Here is a 25,415-nt window from a genome sequence, read left to right on the forward strand (position 1 = left end):
AAAGCAACAAGGGTAGACATAACCAATTAAACAAACAACCAAATCAATCCAAACATGGTTCAGTTTGCAAACAATCAATTTCTTTCAAAAATTTCAGTTTGATCCAACACAAATTGTTAACACCAAACCAAACCATTTAGGTTTTTATAATACACGGGCACGCGCACACAACTTAGTATCAGTAAACTAGATGTAATCAAAAATGGCAATGGACAACCTTCGTACTAGAAGTAATCTAAAATGGCAACCGACAACCTCCGAATATTTACATAAACAAGTTGGTTTACTTGGAGACCAACAATTGCATTATTGCACCTAATCCAACAAACATATGTTGTGGTTTTCAAGACCGGTTGAATGTTTCATTTTTCAGTAAATAAAAATTATATGCAATCAAATATGAATCCGAGATAATGTACTTATCATTTTAGAATGTGGTAAATCATGAAAAGTAGGCAAACAAATCTAATATTTCTATAAAAAATAAGAAATCATGAAGGGAAGTATATAAATGAAATTTTAAACACAGTATCTTCTTTTCCGGACTAATTCCTTAAGGCAAACAGTGGAAGTCCAATCAAATTAAAAAATGTAGAACCAAGTAACCAACCTACAACATACATCATGTCTATCAATCAAACAACTAGAGTGCTTACCTGATTGACAAAAGGAGGAATGCAAGAGGAACTGAATGGAAGCCCAACTAACTGATACCAAAATCGAATGAATAAATGTGTCCAGTGTTCAAAATCTCCCACCATTTACTTCTAGTAAAGAAGTGAATCCTCAAATCAGTTAGCACGTCTCAACAAAATTATATCAGTTCACATTTCCCATACAAATACTGGTAACCCAAATGCAACTTGAGGTGTTGAGAAATTCTAATTCCATGCATTTGTACCATAATATCGACGGCATCTCAGCCAATTTCTTAGCTTAACAATCTGAAACTAGTGAGAACAGTCAAATCTGATTTTTTTTGGTTGTTTTGACAACACAAAAAAAAAAGAGCATACGGTAGAAAAGAGGAGTGAAGGTAGAGGAACTCCGGAACAAAGAAAAACTGCTACTATCTCTTCACTTTTTGTCACCACCAATAGCTTCCCATCTACTAGCATTGTTGCTAAATCAATCTCCCATTTTGGAGAAAACCCATCATAATGGCATTTAACAAAGAGTGTCTAAAGAACAAAGGAAATGAGAAAAGTGATCCTTAATTATGCATTGAAATTACCCTACATGTAAAAATAAGAATGTGAGCATGTAGTAAGAATGTTTTCATATCACCTGTACCACAACAGAAATCCAGACATTAAATATAGAACTACATTATATGCTCTAGAATGTACAAAATCCGTGATGATACTCCATATCAAGCTGAACACTGACAGCAAAGTTACAAGTAAAAAAGGGAAGCATGTTCAGAAATGTCTGAATTATGATGCTTAAATTCTCTGGAATTGGCAACCAAATATTTGCTAGAAACTGATGTTTAATATGGAAAACTATTGTAATTCAACAACATTACCAATGTGCATGCCCAACTATATGTATGAAAGCAAATTACAGGAAGCAATTATCATTAAGCAAACAACTAAAATGTATAACCTCATTGTCATATTCTTCCAGAAAACCAAAACTCATTAGAGAATTTAGAAATAATAGCTTAAGATACTTTACTATGTTCACTGTTAACGTGTGCAACATCCACAAAAGCAACCAGTTAATGTTGTATCCTCCTAACAGAGTTAAAAACACACACACACATACTTAAATTCAGCTCATACAAGGAATGTAATGATCCTTTCTTGGCTTGTCTGAGAGGTAAACCAACTCATTCAGCTAAATATCCATAATTTTTGTAACCTCTCCAGAAATACTAGTCTCAATAAAACTCATGAGTTCTGACAAAAACCTAATATTAGTTGAGTGGAACATGAACCTTTAGAATCTCTAGGCTGCAAACATGTTCTCCCTTGAAGCTTCTTGATTTGCTGATGGCAACAGTAAAGAACCACAATAATGAAAAAGTATGAATCTGACATTTGAAAACCCCAGCCCAAAGTGAAAGGATTGTATGACAAGAAATGCATGGTTTTTCTCCACAAAACTCAAATTTTATTTTAAAAGGAAGGAAGCTTATTGAAGGTAAAGCAGATTGAACATAAAAGAAATATTAATAAAATAAAATAAAAATCACCTCAAGATTTAGCTGATTCTATGGAACTAGTTTCACTCATCACAAAAGCTTGGATGAGACTTTGAGCAGCATGGGTTTGTTCTGGTGTCCCAGCTATTATGATCACTGTTTCAGTTGCCTCTGATCTGGGTTCAGTAATTGTAATTTTTGCTTCTGAGATCTGAAAACAAGACAAAAATGTTAGCAATAAAACAATCTGGTTTAATGCACAATACAATAGATATTGATCCAACCTCACGGATCCGCCTTAGGCAACCACCATCTTCACCATACAAGTTGGGTACAAGAGACCGTGGAACCACAACATCTACACTTGCAATAGGAATTAGCTGGTTTCCACTGCATGAACACCAAAAGAAAGTGGGCTTACAGCTTAAATATAAAAATACGACAAGTAGGAAATTATGCTGGATAAAAGAAACCAGACCTAGCAAATCCACCCATCCGTCTGTGTGGACCTCCTCCAGGGTAATCAGGTAAAGGCAATGGGCCACCAGAATCCCTCATTCCCTATCAAGTCAACAGATGATATTTAGTTAAAAATAAATAAAATCTGTAAGATGTTAGATACTAGATTATTCAGCAAATTGACAATAAAAATGAGCATTTGATAAATATTATAAGGTAGAGACTTAGAGAGGGATTAAAACTAATTTACAGAGATAGACTTAATTAAAATTTTAGCAGTAATTCTTCAATTACCAAAAAAATGAAGCCACCACAATCACTTACATGGGCCATTATACGTGACAAGGAAATTATAAATGTAATGCATGTTACCATTTACAAATGTAAATCCCAAATTAAGGGCATTGCTTCGGGTGCATGGGTTAAATGATCACTCGAGCTACTTGGCATATCAGAGATAATAGGTTTAATACTAACAATAGAGAGTGATGCTCAAAAGGTTGAAATTATAATGTTCTGCGTCTATTTTCTTAATCAAATAACTAAAGAACGCAAATACCTGAGGTAGCCATGGTCCAGGTCTCTTAACACCAAAAGAAGGAATACCTGAACCATGCATTTGATGAGCAAAGGAAGCTCTTTCTTCAAATGGGTGACCAACAAAATCTTTCTGAAATGGGGGCAAATTAGAGTTCAACCTGGAGGGTGAAGATTCCCTCCTTCCCATGTGTAAGCCATATTTAGGCATTTGCTCAACAAAAGAAGGATGCATGTTGGGATCCATGGCAGGCAACTTATCACGGAAAAGATGTTGCTTCAGCCTAAAAGTTATTTGCAACAAAGCATCCTGAACTGCTCCAAATTCTCCAGATATCTACCAAAAAGGATTCAAAAGAAATTTTGTGCTAAGACAAATCTAAAATACCAACAGGCAGTATACATGCAAAAGAAAGAAAAGAAATACTTTCAAATCAAATGATTTTATACAAACCAAGGTTTGAAGTGCCGTTCCGTGCTGCCCGGCACGGACAGTTTTTACCGTTCCGCCGGGCGGCCGAAACCGGCACGGGAGGCGTCCCCGTCTCGGCGGCACCGGAGGAGACGCGGAACGCCTCCTTCAGCGCTGGAGGAGACGCGGGACGCCTCCGGCGGCGTCCCGCGGCACATTCGGCAGCGAAGGCGTCGTGCACGACGCCTTCGGTGTGCAGAAGGTGTCGCCGGCAGGGTCGCCGGAAGCACGACGCCTTCGGCGTGCAGAAGGTGTCGCCGGCAGGGTCGCCAGATGCTTCCAGCGACCCTTCCGGCGCCGCCGGAGGCGTCCGGCGACGCTTCCAGCGTCGCCGGACGCCCCCCGCGAGATCGCGATGATCGATCGCGAGCGGGCGCGATATCGTGTACGCATTTTTTTTTTTCTATTTTTAATAATTATTTATTTTATTTTATTAATTTAAACAATTCCTAAGGAGGATGGGTAGAGGATGTGTGATATTTCGAAGAGGCTTTTATAAATCTAGTTAAATTATCCTAATAAAATATATAAAAAATATATTTAAAATTAAAATAAATTAAATAAATTTTATTAATTAATATACTGAAAAAAGAATATTTTAAATTTCATTTAAAAATTTTAAAAAATATATAATAATTCTTATTTATATTCTAATATATTTTTATTATTTTAAATTTCATTCAAATTTTTTAAAAAATGTAAAAAAAATCTAAAAAAAATTTAAAAATTCTAATAAATTATATTTATATTCTGATTTTTTTTAATTTTTTACTTGATATTTTTTACTATTTAAAATATATATTATTTAATTAATAATTAATTAAATGAATAAATAGTTAATTTATATAATTATTATTAATATAAAATAATATCTTGTATTATTATTATTATTATTATAGATACTTCCATTTTAATTTGAATTATTGATATATCAATTCTATTTAAATAAAATTATTTTTAATTATTTTTTCTAACAATATTAAATTATTCAATAATTGAGAACTTATAATAAATCAATATACAACTTATTTTTATATACGCAATAAACATATTTATCTTATCATTATTATAGATAAATAAAAAATACCGAAACTATATCGGCACGGCACGATACGATACCGAAACCGTATCGTTCCGGCCTGAGACCGAAACCTCGGCACGAGTCGAAATTTTAAACCATGATACAAACTACACAGAAAAAACAAAAGGACGAAGTAGCTAGAATACAAAACCTGAGACAATCGAAGCATACCTGGACCATTCCATAACTTTCAGGCACACCCGTCGGGATCTGATCTTTACCAAGAATACGTACCTGAGCTCCAGAAAGCTTCCTTATTTCAGTTATTACAGCCCCGCCTTTACCAAGAAGACAACCAATTTGGTTGGAAGCAACAATCAGCCTAGACAAGACAGTACTCTCTTTAGGATCAGGTACACCCATTACTATCCTTTGTTGCACACGGAGAACAGCATCCTGTACTGGTGCAACCTCATCAGATGGAAGCTACAAAGATGAGAAGTATATTATCAGACCTTGAATTTTCAATAACAAAAGTATATTTTGCTACAACCAGAAGTGACAAAATAAAATGGCTTGAAAGCAATCATTCTACAGACATGTTTTCTTCTTTTAAAGACAATGTATGACAGACAACAATTAGTAACAATGATAGAAGGCCATAAGGGTGCTTTTGTTCGGAAGCTTTTCCAACTTTTCCAGATTTTTTTCAGTAAAAATAAAAGGTTTTTGGCGAACATCAATCATCTTTCATGAAACAAAAAAGAATTTTTTTATTTTATAGAGAAAACAAAAGGAGATGATAACAAATGTTTTTAAATTAGTAGAACTACACACTATGTATTGCAGCAAATAAGCAAACAAATAAGAAGGAAGATCTGCAATCTATACGTCAAAACTAAGAAAAAAGTGGCCTAGAGAAGAGCTAAAGCAAGGTTTAAAAGCCAAATCTTGCAGTCATGATCCTATATACTGGAGATTATTCCATAATATAAACTGAAGACCAAGTTGCAAAGGAATGCCATATCATGGCAGCAACATCTGGAAAATGAAACCAAAAATATACATTCAAATTTGTTTTCTTTTTCAACTCTTCTTAGAATGTAAAAAAAAAAAAAAAAATGCAGCCCGGCGCACGAAGCTCCTACCATGCGGGGTCCTGGGGAAGGATCCATTGTACGCAACCTTATCCTACTTCATAGAATGTAACTAAAGAAAATATAATAAATCTTGCATACAAGCACCAATAAAAGCAACAATTGTGCACTGAATTTCTAAAGCCACATCTTAATGCTGACAGTAAAACATTTTGAAATAAGGTATACCAGAAGAACCTTCCAAATTCCCATCATAAACTAAATATTTATTGTAGATCAATTTAACATACTGCAAAAGAAAGAACATAGCCGTGAAGCAAAAAGTACCAGGACAAGAAGGATAAATGCTAATAAGCAAGATAGCAGCATATCCCAACTTGCAAAATTATTGTTAAGAAAATATATTTGGCATTTATGACATCAAATGTATCAACTTTCTTGGACATGTTTAATTGCATCATTCTAGTATTGTGGCACATAACAAAAAATTAATCATATTGTAAATATATGAAAAAAGCATATAATTGATAAGGTGTGGCACTCTATGTAGTAAAAATGTTCATAGGTGATATCATGCCAAGCTAATGCACAAAGCAAAATTACAAATAGTCTATGTTAACATATATGCAGAAACATATTTCTTTTTTTTAAAAAAAAAAAGTGTTACTTGTATTTGCAAATTTAATATTGTAGGTAAAAAAAATACCATAGGCAAATGTTCACTTAAAAATTAATCAATCATCCTAAGCAATCAATAATTTCATTAAAAAATATTTTGCATAATCAAAACAAAACTACTAATGCACAATATATAATATAGATAAGTGGATGTTAACCAAGAGATAAAATACAGATCAAAGAAAAATTTTATGTGAACCTAAGGAATAAAAGCATAAGAATATGCTTCTCATATATTTATTTGACACTGCTCATTTAATCATGCCAATCATGAACATTTATTTCAACATGACTTGGACTTTAACAATTTAGGAATTGATTAAGTCCACATAATCCATACGCAGCCACAAGTGGATACAATGGAGTCCCTCACAGCATAAGCTTAGTGTAGTGACTAATGCAAAGACCTTGAAAACGTAAATCTATAACAGTCAAAAATGAGGCTCTACACCAATCAGTATGTTATACTTTTAAAAAGTGGCCCCTCTAGGTGGATTTTGACAGGAACGACATAAGGACACATGCTCAAAATGGCACATGTTGCCTGCCTATGCAATGGGGAGAAAAGACTACTTCTAATTTGAACTTGTTTCAACTAAACTAAATACCTAAACTACCTGAATTTATAGCTTATAAGTGTTAACTTAAAAACTTGTTTTTTGCAAGTAATTAATTATATGTGTTGTGCTTTTATATTTATAATTTATTTTAATTGTTAGTTAATATTGATTGTTATGCTTTATGTATGCTGCATTGTATGGTAGGTATATTTTTTTCTATATGGAAAAAATATGTATTACATGTGTCAATTAATATAGTTTATTATATATTGCCAATCCATGTCTTAGTATTTCACATACTTGTTATATAAATATGAGGCGGGCCAATGGCATATGGCCTTGGGATTAACTGAAAGTTTTGCACTTAAAAATCCAATCGATTAACTTGAACATCCTTATCATGTACAATTTTGTTGGTTAATCCACTGACTAAATTTTAATATTCCTAACCAAAACTCATATGCAAGCTAACAATCATAAAAAGAATTTAGCAACGTAGGGAAAATTAATGGAAATGAATAGGTAATAAAATGTCAAAGCTAGCATCACATTTAACTTTCTAGGTAACAAAATAAACTACACCTCAAACTTTCTTAGACAAAAGTTAAGGTAGCTAAATTTACAGTGACAGCAAAATTGTAATGAATCTAAGTGCTTAGCTTTACCTATACCCTCAAATTGCACAATAACAATGTAATTCACAATAAGACCTGTGTATCTAAACACTTGTGAAACATCATACAAGTTACAACAAGAAGATTGGATCAATTTAATATTTAAACATGAAAAGAGAATATCAGTCTTTATTCACTAACTTAATAACCAGCGTGCTATTAAAAAGAGTAGGGACAAAGGAGCTTACCACAACACCAGATATGATTATAATACGATTCTCTGATTCAGGAATTGTCTCTGTAACTTTAACTTCACAACCAGTTTCACTTTGAAGAGTTTTCACAATGTTCCCTCCCTTCCCTATCACACTCCCAACCTTCTCAGCAGGGCAGAGTAACCTGAAAGTGATGGGCTCTGGAGAGATTTGAGGATGTATGGGTGGTCCACTTTCATGAAATTTAGGAAAAGGTGGGCCCATGCCTGGATGGAAGTCAGGCATGTCATGGGGCCTGTTGGAGAAAGGTGGTCCTTGAGGAGGATAATGAAAATTTGGTGGTGGAAGACCTTCTGACCGAGGAATAGAAGCGAATGGATGTGACAAGGGACCAGAAGAATTTGCCAGAGGAAAAGAATCACGTTCACGTGTTGGGTTATCTAGGAGTTGCTGACCAACTAAATGCAGAGCTTTCTTCACTGAATCGACCCCTCCAATTATCTGCAATGTCATATGACAAGGTTTCAAATATTTAACTATTGAACCAAAGGATAATCATCATCGTTAAGCCATGTTTGTCCCAACTATATAGGGTTGGACAGTGTATCTCCTAGATCTTGAATCTAAAAATGAATTTTTAAAAAAAAATAAAAGAAGATAATTACAATATAATTTGCAGCAGAAGCATCAAATAAGTATAAGAATGGGAAAGAAAGATTAATGTAAGTGGAACCAACAACTAATGCATTGTCTGAGGAATGATATTTGCTTCTCGATAAATAAAAAAATAAATAACAATGCAACTCATAGAAACATGTTAAAATATCTCCAAACACTCTTACCTGGACAATTTCATCCTGCTGTGTGCCGCACAAAGGAAGTTTCTCTTTAGGAAGTATGCGAATCTGGGCCCCACTGTCTGCTGATATTTGCTTAATAACACTCCCACCCTTCCCAAGTAGACAACCTACCTGGTTAGACAGAATTAACAATCTTGCAGAAACAGTAGTTTGCTTCTTATTTTCTTCTTCATCCACCTCATTGTCGGGCTCATTTTCAATAATTCTCTCAAAAATAAGTAAGAGAGCATTAACTAATAATGGTGGTCCTTCATCTACCTTTGTGCTTTCTGGAGCAGAAGAGTCCTCGGACTCACCAACATTCTCAGCACTTTCCTTGAGATTATCACCGCCTTCAGAAACTTCATCTTCTTTTTTAGGCTCATTGCCAAGTTCTGCATCTTTCTCTGATCCAGTGATAAGAATAACTCTCTCATCACAGCCAGAAACAATTTCTTCAAGTCTAATTTTGGCACAAGTCTCTTTCTGTATCCTTGCAACAATTTCTCCACTGTCACCAATAAAACTGCCAGATTTTGATGCAGGGCAAAGAATACGGAACATGGTAGCCCCAGGAGGAGCTTTTATCTGTTTCTGCTTTTTTGAATGAGGTCCTGTCTTTTGCCATTTTCCCCTCCCATTCAACTCAAGGGGATTTCTTTCATAAGAACGCTTGGAAGGTAAAAATGGAAATGACATGCTCTTCTAAACTACTGTAAACACCAAGAGTAAGGAAATGTAAAACACACTGCAAATGAAATATACATACGAAGCATAAAGAAACCAGCACACTTTGAAAGAAGGCATTTAACATGAAAAGAAGGTACAAAGGTAAATTTAAAAAATGAAAACAAATAGAAAATTATTTCCTGTATACTAGTAATTATTGTCAGTTTTTTTCAGGTGGTTTAGTACGCTGTTGACCTTCTAGAGAACAAAAAAAAAAGGCTGAACTCAACCATGCTAAAATTAAAATAAGGGCGTCATTAAGCAACACATAATAGTCCCCATAAGAAGATGCCAATAAATTGTGAATTACCAACACAAGTATCAAATTTTCACTCTTTGAAAAGACAATAAATTAAAGAGAAATGAGGGGAGTACAAATAATATTCCAAGCCTGCATGCAGTTTCATTCATGTGTAGTAAAAACTTAATAAGTGAACAAGTGAAAGTTGCCTTTTTGCCTTTCCATATTTCATGATCAAATAAGCCATTTGATCAACCTCTTCTATCCTTATATCATCAAAACAGAAGTGTGCATGACAAATTTTTCCGGCAACTATGTGAATTGGGTTTGCTGGTAAATGTACACGATCAGTATGACAAAACACTCATAAACAACATACAGACTGACATCCTTTGCAGGAATAAATGAATAAATCCCTTGTACATCACTAGACAGACTCAAATATGGTCCATATCCATGACAAGTTGAATGTTCCACTTCCAAGTAACAATAATTTGGTTAAACAAAAATGCTCACACATGCCAGTCTAAAATGTGAATTAATGAACTCAGCTTATCTGCAAAATGCTAATTTGGTAAACCAAAATGCTCAGACATGCGAACCTACAGTTTAAACAAAGTAATGTATAAAACGTGTGGGATTTGGCATATTGCATAATACTCTCTTAGCTACTTGTTAGAAACAAATTCAAGAGCATGGTTCACAGATACCTCTCCTGCCTAAAACTGAGTAACATTGATCCAGTAAACAACTGGACAGTTTCTCAAAATCAGAATCATGCTGCCATCCTTGCAAAGTAATTACTTTATTTAGATTGAAGCTGATTCAACAGAAAAAACAAAATTGCTCTCAAAGAATCTGAGTGACATGTCTGGCCTTGATAGTTGTATAGGCGTGGTAACCAATTCTTTTTTGCTTGTGATAACATCCAATGGAAGGGAAATACCTTTCCCAAAGAATACTTTCTATAGATTACCAAGTACCAGGAATAGTTTCTTGTTTCTACAAAAATAAGATAACATATTGAGCCCCATTAAGCAAGGTTGGCAAATCAAGGTTCCTATCATAACTCACTTTGATCTTCAACAGAATCGTGAATTATACTGAATCATGAATTGCAAGGTTCAGTTCTATAAAATATGTTCAAAAACTATTTTTATCTTGGAAGGGATAACATCTAGCTTCAAATGCAATGAAAATAATGTAAAATGTTACTACCATATATCTATATGGATCATACTCAACGCCCACTAGTTTTATATGTTGGTATCTATAACAGTGTAATCACACTATATGTTGGTATCTATAACAGTGTAATCATACAGTGTGAATGTGTAATTGTGCCATAGAAGCAAGAAGCAAAGAAGAAACCTACAATAGATGTTTGTTGAAGAGCTCTACCAATGATGCTTCTCACAGAAAAAGAATTGAAAAACAGCAGAGTTTACGGAGAGATAGACGAAACTGGGAGGTCAGTGCTTTGAAGGTTGTTGGCTGCAGATTGTAGGGAGGTTTGTTTGGTGCAGAAGCTGAGAAGACTACAGGTTGCAGTGGACGTTGGTACTTTGAAGAGGATGTCAGTAATTTAAAGAGGTGTAAAGCGGAGGTGTCAGTTGGTGCAAAAGGTGTAGAGGACATCAACTTCCCCAATCAAGATGGAGAGGAGGTGTTCTGCACTGTGGAGAAGCAGTTAATTACGCTGGCCCATTGCGCTGGCCCATTGCGCTGGAAGACAATGTATCATTGGCCAACAATGCAGGTCAGTGGCCTACCAGTGTGGGTACAATGCTTTGCTGGCTGAGACAACGAGGACAGCAGGAGGAAGATGCAAAGGTGGAGATGATTTCTCTGGTCCCTACATGAAGGTTGAAAGTTGTCGATGCTTTGAAGATCACAGCCTACTGGTGTGGAGGAGCTTGTCACAGTGGTGAAGATGTTTCAAATGGCACAGACAACAGGAAACAAAGGGAAGTGAATCGACCCTAGTTAATTATTGCAATTTTTTTATTCTTTTGCACACGTTTCAACAGAGAAACAGAATCAGAAGAAAACTGATCTGATAGAAACTGGACCGATTCGGATGCAAGTCCAATTCACACCAGGATCTCTGGGAAGCTGAATTGAATTGTGTTGTGAGAAACAAGGGTAGATAAGTCTTTTTATCTTTTGTAAATAAGTTGATGCTTAGGGTTGTGTGGTTATATAAACGATGTATTTCTCCTAAAATATGTATGATTTAAAAATCTCTTTATTACAACATGGTATTAGAGCAAAGTTTCTGATCCCTAACCCTAGCCGCCGCCACCGGCGCATCTTCTTCCTCTCTGCCCTAGCGCCGACCAAGCTTTCCTCTTCCCTTCTTCATCGCTGCCTACTGGCCGCGCGTTTGGCCTCTGGTTTCCTGCTGCCGACCACAAGAGGCGCCTCTTGCTTCGCCAATCGCCTGCCGGTGGAACTGGAGAAGGCGAGAAGGGGAACGGCGCTCTCTCTGCACGCGGACGCTCTCTCTGCTCGCGCACGCGGACGCCCTCTATGCTCGCGCACGCTCTCTCTTCTCGCGCACGCCCTCTCTGCTCGCGCACGCCGTCTCTGCTCGCGCACGCCGCAGACGCCTCCCGTCCACCCAACGCCGCGGACGCTGCCATCGGCCAGAGCCACCAGCAGTTGCCTCCAGCAGTGTCGGACAGAAAGCACAAGAAGCTGCCTCCTGTTCCAGAGTTCTCTGCCTCCTGCACTTCCCCTTTCCTCTTCTCTTCAGCCTAGTCTGCTGCCGCCGCCCTTCCAGAAAAAAAAAACATTTTTTTTTTCTGTGATCTTAATGGCGGACAACGCTAGCGAATCCTCTGGGATTTCTGTGAACCCTATGTCTTCTTCAGGACAGGTACAACCGATTTTCACAATGACAAGCACTGGAGGATCCGGTCTTCAGATCGTATCAGAAAAATTGTCTGAGACAAATTATGCATCTTGGGCAGTTGCTGTTGAACTTTATGTCGAAGGCCATGATAAACTTGATATTCTTCATGGCACTAAAGTAAAACCAGATGAGAAGGATCCTAGCTTTCGCACTTGGCGGCGTGACAATATTCAATTAATGACTTGGATGCTTAACTCTGTTAATTCTGGCATCAAACAAGTCATTCTTCATAACAAAACAGTGTACGACATGTGGAAGACACTAGAGCAGATGTATGGACGTCGACATGATATGCTGCGTACTTATCAGATCAGCAGTCAAATTTTCAAACTTGAACAAGGTTCTATGTCCGTCACCAATTATTTTGCTACTCTGAAGGGGCTGTGGGATGAGTTTGACAACTACCGGATGGAAAATTGGAGTTCCACGGATGATCATCAGGAGAAATACATCGTTTATATAACCACACAACCCTAAGCATCAACTTATTTACAAAAGATAAAAAGACTTATCTACCCTTGTTTCTCACAACACTCCCCCTCAAGTTGAACATATATATCAAACATGTTTAACTTGCTAAGAGAAGAGTCGAACACAGCTTGGGGTATAGCTTTTGTAAACATATCAGCAAGTTGGTCCTCAGACTTAACATAAGGCAGACATAGCTCTCCAGAATCAAGTCTCTCCCGAATAAAGTGACGATCAATCTCAATGTGTTTAGTCCGGTCATGCTGTACTGGATTATTTGCAATATTGATTGCTGCCTTGTTGTCGCAATACAGCTTGAGAGGTAATTCAACCTTTAATCCTATGTCTGTCAACAGAAAACTCAACCACAACATCTCTGCAAGACCATGTGCCATGGCTCGATATTCTGCTTCAGCACTGGACCGTGCACAAACATTTTGTTTCTTACTCCTCCAAGTTACCAAGTTTCCTCCCAAAAAAGTGCAGCAACAGCCCAAGATGCATAATTTGTCTCAGACAATTTTTTTGATACGATCTGAAGACCGGATCCTCCAGTGCCTGTCATTGTGAAAACCGGTTGTACCTGTCCTGAAGAAGACGTAGGGTTCACAGAAATCCCAGAGGATTCGGTAGCGTTGTCCGCCATTAAGATCACAAAAAAAAAAAAAATGTTTTTTTTTCTGGAAGGGCGGCGGCAGCAGACTAGGCTGAAGAGAAGAGGAAAGGGGAAGTGCAGGAGGCAGAGAACTCTGGAACAGGAGGCAGCTTCTTGTGCTTTCTGTCCGACACTGCTGGAGGCAACTGCTGGTGGCTCTGGCCGGTGGCAGCGTCCGCGGCGTTGGGTGGACGGGAGGCGTCTGCGGCGTGCGCGAGCAGAGACGGCGTGCGCGAGCAGAGAGGGCGTGCGCGAGCAAGGCGTGCGCGAGCAGAGAGGGCGTGCGCGAGAAGAGAGAGCGTGCGCGAGCAGAGAGGGCGTCCGCGTGCGCAAGCAGAGAGGGCGTCCGCGAGCAGAGAGAGCGTCCGCGAGCAGAGAGAGCGTCCGCGTGCAGAGAGAGCGTCGTTCCCCTTCTCGCCTTCTCCAGTTCCACCGGCAGGCGATCGGCGAAGCAAGAGGCGCCTCTTGTGGTCGGCAGCAGGAAACCAGAGGCCAAACGCGCGGCCAGTAGGCAGCGATGAAGAAGGGAAGAGGAAAGCTTGGTCGACGCTAGGGCAGAGAGGAAGAAGATGCGGCGGCGGCTAGGGTTAGGGATCAGTAACTTTGCTCTGATACCATGTTGTAATAAAGAGATTTTTAAATCATACATATTTCAGGAGAAATACATCGTTTATATAACCACACAACCCTAAACATCAACTTATTTACAAAAGATAAAAAGACTTATCTACCCTTGTTTCTCACAACACTCCCCCTCAAGTTGAACATATATATCAAACATGTTTAACTTGCTAAGAGAAGAGTCGAACACAGCTTGGGGTATAACTTTTGTAAACATATCAGCAAGTTGGTCCTCAGACTTAACATAAGGCAGACATAGCTCTCCAGAATCAAGTCTCTCCCGAATAAAGTGACGATCAATCTCAATGTGTTTAGTCCGGTCATGCTGTACTGGATTATTTGCAATATTGATTGCTGCCTTGTTGTCGCAATACAGCTTGAGAGGTAATTCAACCTTTAATCCTATGTCTGTCAACAGAAAACTCAACCACAACATCTCTGTAAGACCATGTGCCATGGCTCGATATTCTGCTTCAGCACTGGACCGTGCACAAATATTTTGTTTCTTACTCCTCCAAGTTACCAAGTTTCCTCCCAAAAAAGTACAATAGCCAGAAGTGGACCTTCTATCATCTCGAGAACCAGCCCAGTCTGCATCAGAATAGCATTCCACCTTCAGATCACCACCTCCTTTAAACAGCAAGCCTTTTCCACGACATGATTTCAAGTACCTTAAAATCCTGTCAATGGCCTTCATGTGGATAGTCTTAGGAGCATGCATGTACTGACTTACTACACTAATAGCATAGGTGATGTCAGGCCTAGTCATAGATAAATAGAGTAATTTTCCAACCAGCCTTTGATACGTTCCCTTTTCCAGACTTGTAAGATCTTCCCCACTAGAACTAGTAAGATCATGATTTACTTCTATAGGAGTAGACGCTGGCCGAGAACCCAGCTTCTCTGACACACATAGATCCCTTTTTTTGATCGAGCAACTTCAATGCCCAGGAAGTACTTCAATGACCCAAGATCTTTAATTTCAAATTCTGATGTTAACTTGGACTTAAGAGTCTGGATTTCTACCTCATCATCACCTGTAACTATCATATCATCAACATAAACCAAAAGAATGGTAGTGTTGTCCCCTTTCCTTTTTATAAAGAGTGTATGATCAGCATTCCCTTGTTTAAAGCCAAACAATATCATGACTTTGCAAAACCTATCAAACCATGCTCTGGGAGATTGTTTAAGCCCATACAAAGCTTTTCTTAGCTTGCAAACCTTTCCTTTTGTTTCAATTCCAGGAGGTGGCAACATGTATACTTCTTCACAAAGGTCACCATTCAAGAAGGCGTTTTTGACATCTAACTGAAATAGAGGCCAATCATATTGAGCAGCAAGAGAAAGAATTACCCTGACAGAGTTCAGCTTTGCAACTGGTGCGAAAGTTTCCAAGTAATCTACCCCATATGTTTGGGTGAATCCCTTGGCAACAAGTCTGGCTTTATATCTAATCACTTCACCATGGCTTTACATCTCGAGCCATGGCACATGGTCTTGCAGAGATGTTGTGGTTGAGTTTTCTGTTGACAGACATAGGATTAAAAGTTGAATTACCTCTCAAGCTGTATTGCGACAACAAGGCAGCAATCAATATTGCAAATAATCCAGTACAGCATGACCGGACTAAACACATTGAGATTGATCGTCACTTTATTCGGGAGAGACTTGATTCTGGAGAGCTATGTCTGCCTTATGTTAAGTCTGAGGACCAACTTGCTGATATGTTTACAAAAGCTATACCCCAAGCTGTGTTCGACTCTTCTCTTAGCAAGTTAAACATGTTTGATATATATGTTCAACTTGAGGGGGAGTGTTGTGAGAAACAAGGGTAGATAAATCTTTTTATCTTTTGTAAATAAGTTGATGCTTAGGGTTGTGTGGTTATATAAACGATGTATTTCTCCTGAAATATGTATGATTTAAAAATCTCTTTATTACAACAAATTGTATGATCAGAACAGAGAATCATACAATTTTAATAGTACTGAAAAGAAGCACTTTCCTATGATTACAATAATAAATTATCATTTAGCTGGCTTTGCAACCTTCAACAAGATATACTACCACAAATCATTAGTTATTTCACCTCAGCAATTCATATATAAGAACTTATCCAAGAAGCCTAAGATATTAGGATTTAGGAGAAATCAGTCAAAAAATATTCTGTTAACAGATAAATCACATCTAAGAACAGGAAAAAAACTGGGATTGTCTAGACAGTCTTAAAAGAGCATGTGGACATAACTCTGGGGAAGAATATTTTCTTAACTAATATTTCTAACAAGCACGAACCTCCTCCTCAGGTACAAAGTTAACATTGATAGGATGGCCACTTCAAAAGTTTAAGCTATTACTAAAGAGACCAACCATGACTTGCATGTGAGGATAAAAAAAAATGGTTTGGTATGAAACAAAGAATTATTAACCATTTCCATGAAAATGATTGAAATTTTAATTTCAGAATACATAGATTCGAAGCAAATTTTACTGCAGAATACCCAACAACAACTAAAACATCTTAATATCTCAATTACTTGAGTGGGATTATGGAAGAAAAATACATGCCAGCATTTCCCACTATTTTTCATGTCAGCTATATATTTATATATCATACATTTGAAGATTCAAGAAATACAATCTGGACTGCTTGCACCACTTATCCATCCAATAACACACAAGAAGTTCTAACAATTCATTATGCAATGTCAAGTGCCTGTGATTGCAATGATGTATATGTCACTTGGAGCATGCATGATCTCACAATAACTTTCCCATTCTATATCTCACATTAGTCACTCAAAAGATATGATGCCAAAGAGCATGAAGAAATAAATGTTATTAAAGAAACATAAAAGAGAAAAAAACATCATAAGTTTTGCATCCACATGTATCTTTCTGAAGACAAACAAACATAAAGGTTCCACTTTCAGATCTATATAATACCTTCTGAAGAAGGCCAGAAAGCTAAGCTTAGCAAAAATTAAATAATAGAATTTTGAAAACTTCATCTCACAATTCCACTCAAAAGTTTTGGTTGGCATTTATGTTTATGATATGCATATGGTGTAAAAAAAAACATAATTCTTAGTAGTCAATATCATAAAGTTATATAAAATGTTTCCAAGGTATAAAAGATGGAAGCAATAGGCGGTTAGCTAATAACCATGCACCTAGGCATTACATGGGTACCTATGATGACAATCTTACAGGTAAGCATTAAAATGTATTAAAATAAATAAGAAAAGCAAATAAAAATGACTAATATTAAAGTGTGTGTGTATACCAATTGCATCCCTAATCAATCAAAACAAATTTATAATTTATAAGCAAATACTAACAAATAAAATCAATAAACCATTTCACATTTCATTTTGCAACCAAGACAATAAAACCACAAAAAAAACAGGACTTCATAGTCTAAATCCAAATGACAAGAAAACATGTAACTAACTTATAATTAAATTTATGATACAATATCAAAATATAGATAAAATACCTAATGTCAAATGAGCCAAAAACTTATAAAAATATTTATTTTCCTTATACCCACTTGGATTGCCTAGGAGAGGGATGGCAATAGGCAAGACAATGTAGGTTTTTTAAGTTCTCATCCCTTCCCCGTATAGGAAGCAAAGTGAGTCAAGGAGGTGAAAAAAAAATCTTCCCCGTCCCCACCCCGCTTCTCAGGCAAAGCGAGTTCAAGGTGAAGCGATAAAATATAAAGTAAAATACATATTCAGGATGTGATAAGGAGTAAGGGGGCAAGGTAAAAGGAAACTACCTCATACTCACCACACACTATTGTGTTTTTTTTGACATCCCTGTCAGGCTTACAGGTTGGCTAGCATCCATTGGTTGGGGCATAGTGGGACTTAAAGGGGCAACGCAAATTGTCATCCCTACTACCAAGGTCATCTAGCAATCCACATCGATTGCTTTTCAAAAGGGCCGCCTAACAAGGGTTGCCTAGCAACTAAACAAAATGACCATTTGGCAAAACCTCCTATGTGGACGCTATTCAAAGCATTCCTATTTCTATCAATGCCAACTCAATTTTGCACCGGCGAGATAAGTGGGAAGAAATAGAGAAGATTAATGATCGCATTTTCACAGTTCACAGTCCATCAAATAAAATCCAAGGTGATAATAGCAAATGGTCATCCTTAAATCTAACCAGAAGGCCTGGCTCACAAAACCCTAATTTGACACTTGACAGGAAAGAAGAAACCGATCTGATGGATACACCAACCTTCATATGAATCACTAAGTACCTTTACGATCGCTATGATGAAGTTCCGGCGAATATGAAGGGGGCATAGGCAGAAGAGACAACAATGGTTGCTGTCACCTGCGACGCAGTCGATACAAAAAGAGCTTGCTGCATAGGGAGAGCGCAGTTGTGCTTCACTTCGAAAGATAACGAGGGCGCGGCGCGGCGAGCGTCTTCGTATGATCGTCGCCTACAACGGACGATGGTCGGACGAAGGAGACGATTGGGACGGCGGCGGAATCGTGAGGATGAAGAATGGGCGTGGGGGTTGTAGTGACGCTGGGTATAGAAACTTTTCACGTGTAATTCACGTGAGACCAGTCTCATCCCCTAGAAGGCTAGAACGCCGGTTGGGGCCCCTTCATTGCGACGTAGACAGATCTCTCGGGCCTCACTCGTTCTGGGCCGTCGAATCCCAAACGAACGCAACGCAGCATCCCACGAAACGGCAGAGAGAAGACGTTTTTTATTGTTTTTATATAATTGAGGTATCCATCTCTTCCAACTCATTAATTTTCCATATACCATCAAGTATGTATATATTACAACAGTCATCAAATAGGCAGTTTATTCTATAATTAAATATTTGAAATTAAAAGGATGATTCTTTTATTATTTGTTTACGAGAATGCCTTCTTTGAAATTAAAAATAAAATAAAAAATGCCCCTGCTTTATTTTCCTATACCAAACTATCTTAAATTTAGCAAGACTAAGGGGGCGTTTGGTTCTTTCCTAGGAATAGAAATCGGAATGGGAATCATTGTATTGTGGAATGGGAATGAGTATGCGCATGGATATCATTTTTAAAAGCAATGTTTGGTTAGTTGTATATCTTCTATCGGAATAAATTAAAGTTTCCTTTTTTACCCTTAAAGGAAAATAAGAGAAAAAATTGGATGTGAGAGAAAGATGAATGTGAGAGAAAAATATGATGAAAGAGAATAATGAGAGAGAAAATATTATGAGAGAGAAAGTGTGATGAGAAAGAATAAAGAGAGAAAAAATGTGATGAGAGAAAATAAAAAAGAGAGTGTGATTGGAGAGAGCATGATGAGAGAAAATATGATGTGAGAGAAAGTATGATGGGAGAAGATGAAGAGAGAGAAAATATAGTGAGAAAAAAATGAGGAGAGAGAGTGTGATGAGAGAGATTGAGGAGAGAGAAAGTATAGTGAGAGAAAAAGAGAATAGTGAATATGATGGGAGAGATTGAGAAGAGAGAAAGTATGTTGAGGAAAAAAGGAGGAAGTGTGATAAGAGAGATTAAGAAGAGAGAAAGTATGATGAGAGAGAAAGTGTGATGAGAAAAAAAAGAAAAGAAAGTGTGATGGGAGAGATTGAGGAGAGAGAGAAAGTGTGATGAGGAAAAAAAGAAGGAAGAGAGTGTGATGGAAGAGATTGAGGAGAGAGAAAGTATGATGAGAGAGAAAGTATGATGAGAGAGAAAGTGTAATGAGAAAAAAAAAGGAAAGAGAGTGTGATAGGAGAGATTAAGGAGAGAGAAAGTGTGTGATAAAATGATGAGAGAGAAACTATGATGAGAGAGAAAATATAATGAGAGAGAACAAGGAGAGATAAGTGATATAAAAGAAAAAATAAATAAATATATTTTGATATTTGATATTAATGGAGAAATTTTCGTTTTAAGTCAAGGGTATTTTTGGAATAAGGGGATATTTTGATTGATGAAAATAGGGTAATGACTCATTGAAGGGGAGATACATGGGAATAAGTTATTACCCAATTTTAAGGATTCATTCCCTTATTTGTATTCCTATTCCTATAATCCAAACATTAACAATAAGAATCAATGATTCTCATTCTCATTCCCCACTTCTATTACCCTAAACCAAATGCCCCCTAAGTTAACCCTAAATCAACTAAAAACTAGAGCAAGTACATCCATTGGTTAATATTTTAGGTGGCGTTTGATTTAGGAATGAAGGAATGGATTCATTCCCAAACTTTTATGTTTGATTGATGGGAATAGAATCAAAATTTTGGAATGAAATTCGAAAATTTAGGTATGGATGAAATCCACCTCTTCCCTTAGGTTTTGATGAAATAGGAATGTGAATTAAGTTTTGGACAAAAATACCCTTAGTATATTTGTTCAATTTTTCTTTCATTTCACATTCTCTCTCCTTATTCTCTCTCATCATATTTTCTCTCTCCTTATTCTATCATTGTACTTTCTCTCTCAACATACTTTCTCTCTCTTCATTCTCTCTCATCACACATTCTCTACCATTTTCTCTCTATATTCTCTCCCATCACACACTCTCTCCTCATTTTCTCTCTCGTCATTCTCTTACATCACACTTTCTCTCCCATTACACACTCTCTCCTTATTTTTTTATCATACTTTCTCTCTCCTCAATATCTCTTGTCATTATCTCATCACACTTTCGTCCCCAAGGTGTAGCACAGTTGGGGACACATGGTTTCGTGCCGAGAGGCCCAGGGTTCGATCCTCGGGGTGTCATTGTCTGGGGCTAGCGTCCCGGCTATGCGCTTTCAGCTGTGTACCTACATTTACCTCCCTCCATATCCGTGGGACCGACTCTAGGGGGGTCGCTGATGTGGCGGTTCCACATTCTCTCATCACACTTTCTCTCTGTTCATTATCTTCCATCACATTCTATCTCCTCATTTTATCTAATCACACTTTCTCTCTTAACACACTTTCTCTCTCATCATATTTTCTCTTTCCTCAATCTCTCATTTTCTCTCATCACTTTCTCTCTCTTTATTTTCCCCATTACTCTTTCTCTTTCAACCCACTTTCTCTCTCATCATAATTTCTCTCTTTTCATTTTTTCCATCACTCTTTCTCTCTCATCATACTTTCCCTCTCTTCATTTTTTTCCATCACACTTTCTCTCTCATCATATATTTCTCTCACATTCAACTTTTCCTCCCATTTAATTTTTTTCTCTTGTTTTCCTCTAAGGGTAAAAAATAAATTTTATGTTCATTCTGATTGAAAATATTCAACTAACCAAACATTATTTTTAAGAATGATACCCAAACTCATACTCATTCCATAATACTATGATACACATTCCCATTTCGATTCCTATGAGAGAACTAAACGCCACCTTAATGTCAAAATACTAAAAAATTCCATTCAAGATTATTATTTATCTGTCTATTTTTTTTAATAATTCATGTGTCTAAGCCAATCAAACTTAGGCTGAACCTTTTATGAGGCTAGGCAAATAGCTACCTCAGGGACCAGCTTAGAAAGGGGTCTAAGTTTATATATATATATATATATATATATATATATATATACCTAGTCATTATCCTTTCCATTCTACTAACACCTCATCATCGCCAGTTGACTCTACTCCTACCGCCAACCACCACCGAAACTGTCATTCTCCTTGAGTTTAAACTATTGTCCACCTTCCTCACGAACAGATCCCTCCACCTTTGTTTCTGCGAAATACCTCTACACGATCAAAGCGTAAAAGCTATGGAGAAGCAGCGGAACTGGGCGTTCTAGGGTTCCTACTTTGGATATCTTCCGGCGGAATGGTTTGGTCTTTGGATTTTGGCAAGCGCCGAGCTGATTCCACCCAGCACTCGGCTCCGCCTCCTCCGGCGATGAAGTTGGAAGTGGAGGAACCATTCGACGAGAAGTGCGTACGTCTCCACAAGAGGGCTATGGACGCGAGCACTTCGTTGGAGCAGGATCTGTACAACAATATGCTTGGGGAAACTAGACCATTGGATCTTTGCCTAGGAAGAGTCAGTCTCTAGCTGATATGATTCAGATGATGCTTTCTTAGACAAATGCAGGTAAAACTTTATGCTTCACTAGCTCAAAGGGCTCGGAAGTTGGTGAACAATCAGACGTCTCAGCTTCTTCGAGCTCATTGAGCAAGATCAAAGCTTCGAATTTTCCTGCCACATTATAGAGAATTGGGGCATGGGAGTGTGTGTCTAGATATGAAGGTGATTTAATGGCAAAATGTTACTTCGCCAAACATAAACTAGTATGGGAAATTCTCGAAGGTGGCTTGAAGAGCAAGATTGAGTTTCACTAGTCATTATTGCAATTAAGGCAATATTTTTTGAAGGTGGTCATGGGACTTTGGATATTGTGTTGGCAAGACCACCTCTTTTCTTCCGAGCGGCTGATCCTCAACCAAGGAAGCATACACCGTGACAAGCAACTAGAGATTTTACCAATGGCCAAGCATACAAACACAAGAGGCATCTACTTCAATGTCCCCAGACCTTATTGAGCAAGAATTTTGAGAAATTGATCGACTGTGATCCTCAGTTGAAGCTACTTAGTCAACAACCTGATATTATATTAGAATCGCCTTACTTTAATCCTCAGTACTCAGTTTTAGAGGATCAAAGTGATTCTAAAAGCCATATTAATGATTTTATTAAGGATAATTCTTGAACCACTTTCTCCGGCTTTTATGAACCTGGTCCCCCTTGTGCAATATCATCAATCTCCAATAAGACGGAAACACGGGATTCTTTCGGGAGGACACTTGATTTTGATTCACAAGACACTCCTTCACCATGCTCAGTTGAGGAGCTGGCTTCAGGAAATACATCATTGTCTTGCGACACTCTATTCGACAAAGAGATAATGGACTTTATACCACAATTCTTTGACAATGATTCCCAGTCTTTTGCTGCTTCTGATGAACAATCCATCATCTCGAGGGGCAATTCCCTTTACTACCTACTCCAACAAAATACAGTGGGTGAAATGGTTTGGACTTCAAATTCCGACAAGCGCCGAGCGGATTCCACCTAGCACTCGGCTTCACCTCCTCCGGCGGTGAAGTTGGAAGTGGAGGAACCCTCGGACGACAAGCGCGTACGTCTCCACAAGAGGGCCAGGGACGCGAGCACTTCGTGTGAGCAGACTCTATACAACAATGTGCTTGGGGAACCTGGACCATTGGGTCTTCGCCCCAGGAAGAGTCGGTCTATAGCTGATATGATTCAGATGATGCTTTCTCAGGCAAAGGCATGTAAAACTTTATGCTTCACTAGCTCGAATGGCTCGGAAGTTGGTGAACAATCAGACTTCTCGGCTTTTTCGAGCTCATTGAGCAAGATCAAAGCTTCGAATTTTCCTGCCTCATTATTGAGGATTGGGACATGGGAGCATGTGTCTAGATATGAAGGTGATTTAGTGGCAAAATGTTACTTCGCCAAACATAAACTAATATGGGAAGTTCTCGAAGGTAGCTTGGAGAGCAAGATTGAGTTTCACTGGTCATTACAGCAATTAAGGCAGTATTTTTTGAAGGTGGCCATGGGACTTTGGATATTGTGTTGGCAAGACCACCTCTTTTCTTCCGAGCGACTAATCCTCAACCAAGGAAGCATACACCGTGACAAGAAACTCGAGATTTTATCAACGGCCAAGCATACATACACAAGAGGCCTCTACTTCAATGTCCCCAAACCTTGTTGAGCAAGAATTTTAAGAAATTGATCGACTGTGATCCTCATTTGAAGCAACTTAGTCAGCAACCTGATATTATGTTAGAATCGCCTTACTTTAATCTGCAGTACTCAGTTTTGAAAGATCAAAGTGATTTTAAAAGCCATATAAATGATTTTATTAAGGATGATTCTAGAACCACTTTCTCTGGCTTTTATGAACCTGGTCCCCCTTGTGCAACATCATCAATCTCCAATAAGACGGAAACACGGGATTCTTTCGAGAGGACACTTGATTTTGATTCACAAGACACTCCTTCACCATGCTCAGTTGAGGAGCTGGCTTCAGGAAACACATCATTGTCTTGCGACGCTCTATTCGACAAAGAGATAACGGTTTTATACTGCAATTCTTTGACAATGATTCTCAGTCTTCTGCTGCTTCTGATGAACAATCCATTATCTCGAGGGGCAATTCCCTTTGCTGCCTACTCCAGCAAAATACAGTGGGCGGAATGGTTTGGTCTTTGGATTCCGGCAAGCGTCGAGCTGATTCCACCCAACACTCGACTCCGCCACCTCCTGCGGTGAAGTTGGAAGTGGAGGAACCCTTGGACGAGAAGCGCGTACGTCTCCACAAGAGGATCAGGGATGCGAGCACTTCGTGTGAGCAGGCTCTGTACAACAATGTGCTTGGGGAACCTAGACCGTTGTGTCTTCGCCCCAGGAAGAGTCGGTCTTTAGCTGATATGAGTCAGATGATGCTTTCTCAGGCAAATGCAGGTAAAACTTTATGTTTCACTAGCTCGAAGGGCTCGGAAGTTGGTGAACAATCCGACTTCTCAGCTTCTTCGAGCTCGTTGAGCAAGATCAATGCTTCGAATTTTCCTACCTCATTATTGAGGATTGGGACATGGAAGTGTGTGTCTAGATATGAAGGTGATTTAGTGGCAAAATGTTACTTCGCCAAACATAAACTTGTATGGGAAGTTCTCGAAGGTGGGTTGAAGTGCAAGATTGAGTTTCACTGTTCATTATTGCAATTAAGGAAGTATTTTTTGAAGGTGCCCATGAGACTTTGGATATTGTGTTGGCAAGACCACCACTTTTCTTTCGAGCGACTGATCCCCAACCAAGGAAGCATACACCGTGACAAGCAACTCGAGATTTTACAAACTGCCAAGCATGCATACACAAGAGGCATCTACTTCAATGTCCCCAAACCTTGTTGAGCAAGAATTTTAAGAAACTGATCGACTGTGATTCTCATTTGAAGCTGCTTAGTCAGTAACCTGATATTATATTAGAATCGCCTTGCTTTAATCCTCAGTACTCAGTTTTGGAAGATCAATGTGATTCTAAAAGTCATATTAATGATGTTATTATGGATGATTCTAGAACCACTTTCTCTGGCTTTTATGAACCTGGCCCCCTTGTGC

The 25,415-nt window shown here is 38.1% G+C and overlaps 1 protein-coding gene across 1 annotated transcript; it reads right to left on the reverse strand.

Moving 5' to 3' along the window:
• Positions 1-1,651: 1,651 nt before the first annotated feature.
• On the reverse strand, positions 1,652-18,828 carry LOC122045372 (KH domain-containing protein HEN4-like). Its single transcript, XM_042605565.1, has 9 exons — positions 18,550-18,828; positions 8,645-9,354; positions 7,836-8,303; positions 4,870-5,124; positions 3,168-3,482; positions 2,628-2,710; positions 2,434-2,539; positions 2,201-2,360; positions 1,652-1,994 (listed from the first exon to the last, which is right to left on the reverse strand). The coding sequence occupies exons 2-8, from the start codon at positions 9,338-9,340 to the stop codon at positions 2,202-2,204; spliced, it is 2,082 nt and encodes a 693-aa protein (XP_042461499.1). The 5' UTR covers positions 9,341-9,354; positions 18,550-18,828; the 3' UTR covers positions 1,652-1,994; position 2,201.
• Between the last annotated feature and the right edge of the window lie 6,587 nt (positions 18,829-25,415).

Source organism: Zingiber officinale, chromosome 2B (assembly GCF_018446385.1).
Source record: "Zingiber officinale cultivar Zhangliang chromosome 2B, Zo_v1.1, whole genome shotgun sequence".
In the NCBI taxonomy this organism is placed as follows: Eukaryota; Viridiplantae; Streptophyta; class Magnoliopsida; order Zingiberales; family Zingiberaceae; genus Zingiber; species Zingiber officinale.